The 12322-nt window shown below is 48.5% G+C and overlaps 1 protein-coding gene across 1 annotated transcript in view; it reads right to left on the bottom strand.

The window, feature by feature from the left end:
- Positions 1–12322, bottom strand: part of LOC147698535 (cilia- and flagella-associated protein 337-like) — a 554785-nt gene that overhangs the window by 52817 nt on the left and 489646 nt on the right. Inside the window, exon 25 of the mRNA XM_086935138.1 lies at positions 1234–1375. Coding sequence (XP_086791264.1) covers positions 1234–1375 — 142 coding nt within the window. The remainder of the gene's footprint in view (positions 1–1233; positions 1376–12322) is intronic.

A 12322-nucleotide genomic window follows, 5' to 3' on the forward strand; every position in this document is an offset into this window, starting at 1 on the left:
ACCATGTATAAAAATTACACCATAATTAAGTATTACTATCAGAAAAATGTGCTGCATTAAGCTGCATAATTTGCCTTTTCTTGCTGCATAATCTGCCCCATAATTTGGTCCTGATCTGCTGCAAATTCCAGTGGTCCTGGTTATAGTTACTCTTCCTATGGCTACAACAGTGTAACTAAGCTAGCCAACCACTGCAACCTGGGGCTCACAAGGCTTCCCATTCATTGTGACGGTTCCTCCTGCCTATTTAGGATACAACAGCGGTCGCTAGTTTCCCCAGCCCAGGATCGTCATGGTGGAAATGCACAGGAAAAGGCTGAGGTGCATGGAGGAGTGTTAACCATCAGAAAATATGAATTTCTTTTCAAAACATAAATATTTGAGCATTCACCTAGTACGCTATTGTGGAGGCCGTGGCCCTGACTTCGTGAACAAAATAAATTGCTGGGCAGAATAGATCTCCTCCTGGGCTGAAGGAACAAAATAAATTCCTGGGCAGAATAGATCTCCTCCTGGGCTGAAGAAGGATTAGACATTGAAAGCCTTCTTCACCTAAGTGGGTAGTAAGTTGGGCCCGCGTACTTTCAGGTGTTGTGAGTTGCTCTGGCACTCCATTTGGGGTTTCAGTAGAAGTTATAATGCAGGGAGACAAGAGGCAGTAAGGCAGTGAGGGAGGGGACCCTCCAGGCACCCTGCTTAAGATTTATGAGCTTACCCATGAGTCCCTTCTGATACTGGTCAGATCTTATAAAGAGCTGCAAGTTTCCTAGGAATATGTTCAATGTTAGATCCAGATGTTCTCAGGAAAGTAGATAGACCAGGACTCAGCAGTTCTCTTTTAATATTTATATATGTTTGTGTGAATTTCATCAGTTTCTCTAAAACTATATCAGACTCACAACTATCAATCTTAAACTTTTTCCCTATGCCTCTACAGGATCTTCCTTGTGTTCCTAAAATCTCCTGCAAACACATGTACATCTTCTTCCTGACCCGCAGTAATGTCTCTTCTGAAGACATAGAACATCACTTAACTGCTTCTTCACTTGTAAAATTAACTCTGTTTCCCATATCCTTTCAATTTGAGCTCTCTCACTCATGTGTAAGATCAAAGATCTCCATTTCCAAAAAAGGTATTTATGCATGCTACCAATATCCTCTTGTGGAAGTTTAGTTATTAACATGTCTGATACTTATCTAAACAATGAAAATGTCATATCCATTTGAACACACATTTTGGTTGTCCTGGCTCTGGTCCATGGAGGGCGTAATCCTGGATATCGTACACATGCACATATCCAGCGGAGTCCGCAACAAACAAGAATGCGTTATCCACAGTGACAGCCACTCCGCTGACCTGGGCTTCCACTCGAGACTGGAACAAACAAGTGAGAGGTTTAGCAGGCCTGCCATGTTTTATAATATAGCATGAGTATAGACAAGGATGAGCGGGTAATTGAGATATACAGGAGCATAAGTGTGATAACTTTGGGGGATTTTGGCAATATAAGAACATTTGGTGCAAAGTGATAAGCTTCCAGTGGAAGAGTTTAGGGCCTTATGGCACAATTGGGTTGATTTGGAAGGGAGGAAATTATATTATTTTGGCATAATGTTATTAGAAGAGAAAATATTATGTTATTTTGGTAAACAATAAAGAACTTTAAAGTAATAATTTGTGGCCAAATACAGAGAACTTAAGACTAAACAAATATAACTTCATTCTAAATAATTAGCATTTTATGGAGAAAAAACATTTAATAATCAACATAAACACCATGAGGACAACAAAGCATCTACGACCAACAAAGAGGCAAGTGTTGCCAAAACTATATATTGGATTGAAAAGGAGGATGGTGGACTCCAATGAGGGATTTCACTTGAAAAGTAGACACTTGTTGTTTTTTGAGTTATTATTCACAGCGAGAATAGAGTATAAGTCACTTGGCTGATGGTTTTAAGTTATGGTACAGTTTCAAATAGTTGCTGCGGAGTGGGGGTTTGTAATCACCTGCACAAAAGTCCAACCAGTAGAATAAAAGAAAACATTCTGATTTGAAATAAAGGCGTTTCAATGATGAATAAGACTAAGACAATAATAATTTCGGATCACAAATCAATTATGGGCCTAAACTAATGAACATTTTTTAATGCGGCTATAAGAATGACATAAACCCTCATTTCAATGTGAAGGTGAATAATGGGACTATTAGCCCTTTTACTGTTTACTTTCCCAGATGGTACAACAAGGAACCCATATATATTTCCCATTAAAACACACTGGAAGATCAGCAATTCAATTTCCCCAAGTTCTCCTGTTGACACAAGGAAGCCAAAGCTGACCCTGTAACATGTCGGTGGTAGGATTAGAGACATACTTCCTCCCCACCTTAATGCATAGGAGCACCAGCAGGTCATTATTCAATGGCTAACCCATTGTGTATTTGCAATTCAAGTACAAATATGTACTTCCTACAGTCTTTGGCATTCTGCTGTGACTGTCCAAAATAAAGTACCTGCTACAAGACGGGTCTTTGAATTATATAGAATCAATACATTTTTGCTTGATCATCAAACTCAACGCAGACATGTGTTGCGACTAAAATGGAATAACTCACACTTTAAAGTTAAACGATAGGGCATTTCGAAAAATAAGAATGAAAACAAGACAGAACACGTTGATGAAAGGGGACAAGTAAAATATGCACAATAATACTGCTTCATGGACGCTCCTTCTCTTTCCAAGACCGATGCACGAGTAGCTTCTCCACTTCATGCTCTATCTTTTTATTTGGTACGTGAAGTGGTTAAATGATAATGGGGATAAACAGGACTACAAATACGAAAATGCAGATTACCATCTTGGACTATGTGAAATACACACATATAGACCTGTGAATGCTGATACCTCTGCATAATGAGAGTCTGCACTGCAAGGGGGAGGGGGGTGTGGCTTGCCAGCCAACATGGCAGACGCGAACTGCTGGAGCTCTGTATGTGAACCCTTGATTATCCTGTTTAATCCCCGTAATCCCCCGCCATCCTAGCACAACCAGGACACAAATGAGTAGCTGAACCGTGGTAGCCCATAATCAAGATCCTATAAAGGTGGAAAAGACGCGGCAAGCCGAATTGACGGACACCTTAGGGCCTGGTAGTGGTGTAACCACAGGCGGAGAGGCACCGGAATCCACAAACACAGCCCAGAAGCCACGAGCTCGCAAAAGCAGAGCCAGCCAAAGAAGGAACGTTCCATACGTGAACGATTGCTACAAGGGTAACACAGAACCACACCTAAGACCTGATAAAGTTGCCATCAAAACTGAGCGGTGGACATCCGCAGCCCGTGAGCTCTCATTGAGCCCACCCCACTGAGGAAGCTGCAGCCCTACACCCCTGACCTCAAAACAAGCAGCCTCTCGCGGAAAGAAGAAGATAGTGCTGGGAGATTGAGCGCCTGCCCTGCAAAAGAACAGAGCACTTCATAGGTATAAGGTGAGCGGCATCTCCCTGTCCCCCTCCCCTCTGCTCTCTCATTTGGCGGCGTGTGATCGGCCAGGCAAGTGTGTAGTAATCAGGCAAGGCTCCGCACACAAGTGGACCACAGAAACACTGCTGTGAGGCACTGGAGCGATGTGGGCCCATCCCGCACCGGACTCGGGCCGGATCGGGCCCAGACTGTGGTTGAGTGTGAGTGGAGGAAGCGGTTACTCCTACCTGCCCAGCGGCAAGTGTAACTCACTGGACCACCAGGAAGAGGCCTGAGGCACCCAAGTGTACGCAGGCAAGTCCGCAATTGTGCCACAGGGAAGCTGGGAGACGATGCAGGCCCACCCCGCTCCGGGCACAGGGTTCGGATCAGGCCCAGGCCATGGTAGCAAGGGGTAGAGGCAGCGCCCAAGGAGAAGTCGATGTGGGCCGAGGCGCGACTGGCCCCGCAGACCCCGGATCTCCACAAAGCACACTACCTGTCATATCTGCACAGTGGGTAACATAACGCACTGGACTAGCAAACAGAGACCTGAGACACCCGCAGGCACGCAGGCACGCAGGCGACCGGGCACAGCACCCATGAGAGTCAGTGAGGGGGTACAGGCCCATCCTGCGCAGAGATCGGGGGCCAGTTCGGGCCCAGGCCGCGGTAGCGAGGATGCGAAGCAAGGGATTCCTCCTACACGCCCAGCAGTGATCATAACTCACTGGACCGCCAGGAAGAGGCCTGGGGTGCCCAAACGTACACATGCAAGCCTGTAATAGCGCCGCTGGGAGATTGCGCAGGCCTACCTCGCTCTGGGCACGGGCCGGATCGGGTCCAGGCTGTGGTAGCAAGAGGTAGAGGAAGCGCCCAAGGAGAAGCAGGCGTGAGCAGAGGGCGCGACTGGCCCTGCAGGCCCCAGACCACCACAGAACACATGACCTGTCCCATCTGCATAGCAGAGAACATCATGCACTGGGCTGGAAAACAGAGGTCCGAAACACCCGCAAGCATGCAGGCGACCGGGCACAGCGTCAGTGAGCAGCAGCGATGAGGTACAGGCCCATCCCACGCAGGGCACAGGGGTCGGACTGGACCCAGGCTGCGGCAGCGGAAGGTGGAGGAAATACCCAGAGGGACGACGAGCAAGGGCAGAAGACACTGCCTACTCTTCAGGCCCCACCATAACACTATCCCTCTTGGCCCTGAGAGCCACTGAGGCCGTGGGTCAATTCGGACCCAGACTGCAGCCACGTGAGGGAGGACGCAATCTTCGACGTGCCGAGGTGCTAATGCGGAGGAGGTAAGTGTCCCTTCATTCCCCTTTGCCCCGTCCCCTTACACATACAGGTGATAAACACCCCATAGCTCAAAGACAAGCCTTGCCGGAGACAGTGAGGAGTGGGGGATGAAACTGCAGGCACCACAGGAGCGAGCAGGTAATGCAACCACCTGACAGCTTCAAAACCGACACGCACGCCCACCTAGAACACAGCGCCCCAGGTGCCATCAAGCCCGAAAGCTCAGTCAGGCCTAGGTTAAGGCTGGGAGGCGGAGCAGCCGGAACGCTGCACACTGCTACAACAGACAGAAGGCACTGCTTCACCGGGCGGGCCTGGATGCAATGTGACCCTCCTCCACGTGGCACCCAAATTGATCACCCACTGGAAGGGAAAAAAGAAAGGGCCCCACACAACACTCGGCTGACCCCCACATCCCCATAGGTGGACGCGGGTTCACACCACGAACACAAGGTGAAGATCAGCAAAGATCCCAAACAAGTTGTAGAGTGCGTTGTTACCGTGGCAAACGTATTATCGCTGTAACTCCTGTTGGAACTAGGCACCCTCAGACACGTAACCTGCACCTGAGGAAAAGTAAGAGATGCCCATACCGGCCCAAGCTAATATTCGCCCGCTGCCGAGAACACGCATCAGTCCTGCAGACGGGGGCGACTTCATTTGTGACAACACGCCCAAGTAATCGGTCTTGCAGCCACAATCTGCTAATGAATGTCGACAGCACAACAACTAGCAATGGGCCACAGACGCACAAACACACAACAGCCCAATACACGTAATGCCAACTCGGAGTCGGTAACCGCGGAAGGTAGAGGCATAGCAGAGGCACCACACATGGCGTACGCCACTAAGTTGAACTCAGTGCTGGCGGTGGTGGAGAAGAGAAGATCCGCCCTAGACCAAACCCGCTCCTCGTTGGAGTCAAAGATTGACAAAGGCACCTCGGATTTTACCCTTTTGCGAGCGGATCATCACAAACTAAGGGAAAAAGTGCACCTACAAGAGCAATCACTCGCGGAGCTGAATCCCATTACGCAAAGTCACACCACAGCCCTACAAGACTCATAGACCGTGTACATGAGCTAGAAGACAAAGTAGTGGATGCAGAAGGGTGCTCATACTGAAATAACATCCATGTAGTAGGCCTCCCGGAGGTAGAAGAAGGACGTAACCCTGAAGTGTGCGCCGAGAGCTGGATCAGAGAACTACTACCTAGTTGCGCGCTATTGCCCCAATTCGTAGTTGAGAGAGCACCCCGAGTGCCTGCGTAGAAACCCCACCGGGGGATTTCCCGCGCCCATTTCTATTTAAATTCCTCAACTACAAAGACAGGGATATGATCCTGCGAGAAACCCGCAAGCTGACAGATATAAAAATAGGCAACAGTCAAGTTATGATATTTCCTGACTACACAGCGCAAGTACAGCGGCGCAGGGGCATATACGCTGCAGTGAAATGACAACTGCGCGATCTCGATCTCAATTACTCACTACAATTCCCTGCCAGACTACGAGTGGTCGCAGAAGGCGGGGTGCGCTTCTTTGATTCGCCCCCGAATTTTGGGACTGGCTGGAAGAATGAGGATTATGGACAGGACCAGGGCCATACAGGGAAGAAGCGCTGACGAAATCTAATCAAAAACAACTTCAACGAGGCGGATGCAACAGGCCCCAAACAGACACTACCGCAGCTTCCACTGCCCTCAAATTAGAACAGAGAAGAATGGAGAGACAGGAAGCAATACATGTGGCTGCAGCACTTGCAACCGCGGCGCAACACCCTAATCGACACCCATGCCCTACCAGATCCTCAGATACCAGCTCGTCCACACCCTCCAGGATTGATTACCCCGAAGAATGCTAAGTACCAGATGTCACACCGCAGACAGCGGATTGTATCATACGACTCTCTGTGAACTGCTGTACCCGATAGAAATCAGCAAATGCAAGTACCTGCCAGCCTAGCAAATTATCATGTTGCAATTAATATGTTGCCCACACATCTTCTTAAAAAACAGCACCGCCCGATGCACAGTTGCGAACAGCGCTTGCCAGTTGCCGCGATTGAGGGCACATGCAACACATACGCACTCCTGGTGCGACGGATTGGCTGAGAGGTCATGTAACCAGATCACAACACCGAGGGATGAAAGAATCCCATTTAGTCATATGTCACACACACCCATACCGTACGTCATACTGACACAGTTATTGCCATAAGTTGGGCCCCCTAGTTTGGACAAGCATCGTATTGGAACTCGCCCTTGATAGTTATGCATGGTCTTGTTCACACTTGTGCCTTGTTTTTAATGTTACTGACTAGGAGCTAAACCCATACACGCCATGAGCTGCCATGCCTTGCCCACCCCCACACCACCCTGGCCATTTCAACGACGAGACATGGTACAGGTCAAAGTAGGTACTTGAAATGTGCGCGGTATACACACACCATCACGTAGATACTTAATATACGCCTACTTGCAGCGCAGGTCAACTGGTATCACGCTACTCAAAGAGACGCACATGTCCCAAAAGAAATTAGAGTGCCTGCGCAGTAGATGGAGAGGTCAAGTGTATGGCACGACCTACTCAGCCCAAGCCCAGGGTGTCCTCATCTGGGTGAGAGCTGGTATCCCATTCATAAGTGAAGATGTATTGATTGATCCAGAAGGCACATACACATTAGTTAGTGGGCGACTCAATGGCCAACTGATGTTGATCGGTTCCATCTATGCCCCGAACGTAAGTCAGCCCTCCTTCTGAGATAACCTAACTAGGGTGTTAGCTAAATGGAATGGAATTCCCTGGCTCTTTGGAGGGGACTTTAATTCCATGCTTAACACAGACTTAGAAAGGTCGTTTCCGCCCCTAACCAAAATCACAGCAGCATCAAATGTGCAGGCCCTCGCAGACTGGCTCACTCTCTGGGCACTGCTAGATATATGGAGCTCCCTCAACCCTGACACCCTGGTCTACTCATACTACTCTGCTGTACATAGATTGCACATACACCTAGATCGAATAGTAGGATCTCCTGCTCTACTTCCCCTAGTTCGGAAGATAGAATATCTAAGCCGGACACACTCCTACCATAACCCCCAGGCGCTACAACTCACCTGCACACCTGAGCGCCCCCCTCCTCCCACATGGAGACTTCAAACTGCAGCACTAGAAGACCCAGCATTCCGCTCATCACTAGGAACAAGGCTCCTCGAATATTTTGAGGTCAACATAGGAGACACACTAGTGGAGTGGGAAGCTTTTAATGTCGCAACGAGAGGACACTGCTTGGGAGCAACCTGGAACATATGTAGACAACTGTCCGCTGCCATTAGTAAAATTGAAACACAGCTTCTACAATACAAAGCAGATGGGGAGGGCGGGGGAAGAAACCCACATCACCTGGGGATGCTGCGTGCAGAGCATGCTGAGCTGATGGAATGCCTGCGCTGTCACAACTACACCGCGCATACTGTCTGCACTTACACCACCGCTAATCGGGCGGGCCGTCTCCTGGCCTGGCTAATTTGACAGGAACACCCCCGCAAGCCAGTAGGTGCCCTGGGCACTAATACGGGGTTCCTACTACACATGCAACCCAACATCCACACAGCTATAACACAGCACTACAACCGACTGTATCAATCCCATAGCCGCTGCATTACACATGCCCTAACTGCCTTTCTAGACCGCAAACAACTACCTGAGGTGACACTGACACATAATGAGATGCTAAACGAGTCTGTCTCACTAGAAGAGTTTAAGGAGGCAATATCGTCCCTGGCCACGGGAAAGACTCCAGGATGGGCTCCTGGCGGAGTACTACAAAACGTACCAAGTATCGTTAGCGCAGCGGTTACACACCTTCTATGCAGCCGCTGTAGAAGCAGGGCAACTCCTTCCTTCCCTGTGCAAAGCACACTTAGTATCCCTACTCAAGCCCGATAGGGATCCCACGGACTTGAGCTCTATAGGCTTCTTGCTTTACTCAACACCGACTATAAATTATTAGCAAAAGTCCTTGCAGACAGACTTGCAGAAGTGGTCCCCATCCTGGTCCATGCAGACCAAAACGGCTTTGTACTATCTCGTAACACCTCACTCAATCTACGTCACTTCTTTCGGGTCGCAACCTATTCCACAAGCACATGGGCAAGGACGGGCTGCATCATACTCAATCTTGAAAAGGCCTTCGACTCCCTAGCATGGGACTACATGTTCACAACCATCGAAAAATACAAACTAGGCCCGCTTACCTAAAGTTGACCCGTCTACTCTACATGAATCCGGTTGTAAGAGTGAAATTTGTCCCGTACGTGTCAATCATAGTCCCAGTACGACGAGGCAGGGCTGCACGCTGTCCCCCCTCCTCTTCGCGATTGCTATCGAGCCGCTTGCGGAGTTCATAAGGGCACAATAGACGATGGCATTCCACTAGGCGATGGCACACACAAGGTGTCATTATGCACAGACGTGTGTTTTATCAATGAGAACTATTCTGTGAAGATGTAGTGTGTGATGTTGCCAGAAGGAAGAAAATGTATTTCGTAATGAAGCCCTCATCCACCAATCTAGTTTGTGGCATGTTTCATCATCGGACCCACCTGGTGACACCAAGTGTGTCCCTGGTGTGCTACAATGCCTGTGTTACAGCAGAGCGGGTATATTTGCTGAGTGTGCGGTGTGGGTGACATGAAAGGTGAAGTTAAAAACTGTCCATTGGTCCCAAAAGGGTCATTTTAATGATTGGGCCTCTGGCAGTATTAAAATGCAAGGCAGCGTATATTGGTGGAGTTGTGTTTCAGGAACTCCTACATCCTGTGAGCGGTCGACATGTTTCAGCCAGGCCTCTCATATAAAGTGGCTTTCCTCAGGACCTAAAAAATGTGAAGTGCTTGATCTATACTTGTTTTAGTGTATAGGTCAACATATGTGTAGCACGCGCTAAGGTGCTCTTATGTGTGAGAAGGCAGTTCCTCCTCAAATCCCTCCTTTACATACAACATGAAACGAGAAAAATGAGGACAAACAAACACACAGAAAGGTAGTTTAGTTATGAGCCCAATGGCCACATTACAACAAAGATAAACGGCCGCAGTGTTAGTGATAATAGCGATAATAGCGATAAACTGGATATGTCGTGGTAAACTTTGTGATCACAACCGGTTATATGCGCTATAGTGTGTAAAAAAGCACATGATGAGTGAGAATGGTAGGGATTATTCTCACGATTGCTATTTGCTACGAGTCCCCTATGAGATTCCGGCAGAGGTTCTGGCACTATGGTGGGGGAAGAAAAAGAATTGAAAAACCATGGGAGCGTGGTCACCCTTGTGAGACCTGAAAGGCAAAATGTCTTACCCAATTTGTTTCGGTAGAGTTGTGCCTCAGCATCTACTTACTACATGCATGCCCAGGACCTGTAGGTACACCTCTTGTCACTGCTTTGGATCTCTGATGGTATAGGGACCCGGGAGTGGTCTGTGTTTAAATACCATTGTGGTCATTCAGCTGTAACTTGTAAGATGGTAGATGTGAACAACGTCTGCAGAGGGAGGCGACATAGACAACAGACTGCGATCTAGCGATTGGGCCTATGTCAGTGACATATTAGGTTGTCATGGGGATGACGGCTGGTGTTTACGTCTCCCGGGAACAGAGTGCAACCTAAAAGTGGGTGGAGGCTGTGAGATTACCCAATGCGTGAGGGATGCGCATTGAAAAGGGGAGTGATGATACCATGGGCATCTGTTGAGTGTTGTAAGGTGCCACACTCCTATGAACAGAAGCTGGTGGTTATGCTGGTATGTTTCGCCTGTCATGATGTCTGTTGGCATAGGACATGTAGTGTGTATTAAATAATAGGGGGCCGCTTGTGAAATTAGCCAATGCGTGAGTGTGCGCATTTAAAAGATAGCGGATGGTACCGTGGGCATCTGATTAGTATTGTAAGGCGCCATGGCCCTATAGACAGATGTGGGTGGTTATTCGGGCATGTGTTGCCTATGTGTTTGCATAGAACAATACAGCGGACAATAAGCATGTCTTAAACACAGGTGGCCGCTTTGTTCTGAAGAGATGCGGGCGATATCATGGTAAAGGCATGATGACAAGTTATAAGTATCTGTGGGGTCCCAATGCCTAATCGGGGACTTTGAGGGGGCAAAAAATTCACCCTTGGTGGGAGCGAGGTGGCGACTGGGATGATGTCTAACAGAGGTGTGGGCACCAACATGGGACATAAACCACGAGTGATTCAGATAGGGTCTTGATCCTACATAGGTTTTGTGGTGTGTAAACAGGTTGTGTCTGTTTTAAGTTGATGCTGTGCCATGGGATGGACTCATTCAGTCCCTCATTGGAGAGGCGATAAATCCATTGTTGTTCTTTATGCACAGACGACCTGCTGGTCTAGCTAAGGGACATAAATGACTTGCTGGTACAACTAGCCCAGATCCTACAGGAATTTGCTGCCTTATCTGGGTTGAAAGTGAATGTAGGTAAATCTAAATTATAAGATTTCAGCTAGGGAAACTACGACCTGGGCCTTGTACTTAATGGGAAGAAGGTGCAGTGGAGTGCAGACACATTCTAGTACTTAGGCATACGAATATATCGCTAACCGTCGTATCTATTCGATGCTATTCTGGAGCACTCTCCCACTTGCCCTAACAGGCAGAGTAGCACTTGTGAAAATGGTGGCCCTGCTGAGACTCCTTTATTACTTTGCTAACTTGCCCATACATACCCACCTCCTGCTTCGCCACTCTAGAGAAAATAGTTAGAGACTTCATATGGGGTTCGGGTCGACACAGGGTGGCCGCGAAGAAATTATATTTGCCAACGGACCAATGAGGCCTAGCAGCACCGTGTTTTGAACATTACTACCTGGCATCCCAACTACAATGCGTCGCCAGATGGATGGCAGACCGCCAACGTGACGACACGGTGACTGCGAGCCCACCTTACCTGCTACCACAGCTCCTCAGGCTATTCCACCCTGGCACAAAGGCATGACCCCCACAACCCCTGATGCTGAACGTGGCATACAGATGCTAGCAAAGAAACCTCTACATAACCCGACGCATAACGCGCTACGCCACCGCTCTCACTTTAGAAGGCACCCCTAGAGGTCAGTATGCACTCACAGCCTCGAGTTACAACACTGGCACAATCCTTGGGAGACCTATATTGCGACAGCTCGCTTGTCCCCTACGTGACACTAATAGAAGATGAAGGGCTCCCCAAAGGTCAATTTCTCCAATACAATACCTGCACGTTATGGGGCAGGGCAGACACCTTACGCAGTGGTTCGCAGCCTAACTAAGGCAGTAAGCAGCGATCAGTCTAGATGCCCTCTGGCATAAGTGGGAACATGATCTGTGCCGGCAATTCTCAGACACAGAATGGGCACAGGTGCTGGCCAGTCCAGTGAAGATTCCAAGAAACATGAGATTCAGGCAAATACAGTATTACACCACTCAGAGAGCGTATTTCATGCCTGCCAAAATCAAAAGATATTTCAACCGTGCTGACTCTGCCTGTCT

This window comes from Lissotriton vulgaris, chromosome 8 (genome assembly GCF_964263255.1).
Source record: "Lissotriton vulgaris chromosome 8, aLisVul1.2, whole genome shotgun sequence".
NCBI classification, from domain to species: Eukaryota; Metazoa; Chordata; class Amphibia; order Caudata; family Salamandridae; genus Lissotriton; species Lissotriton vulgaris.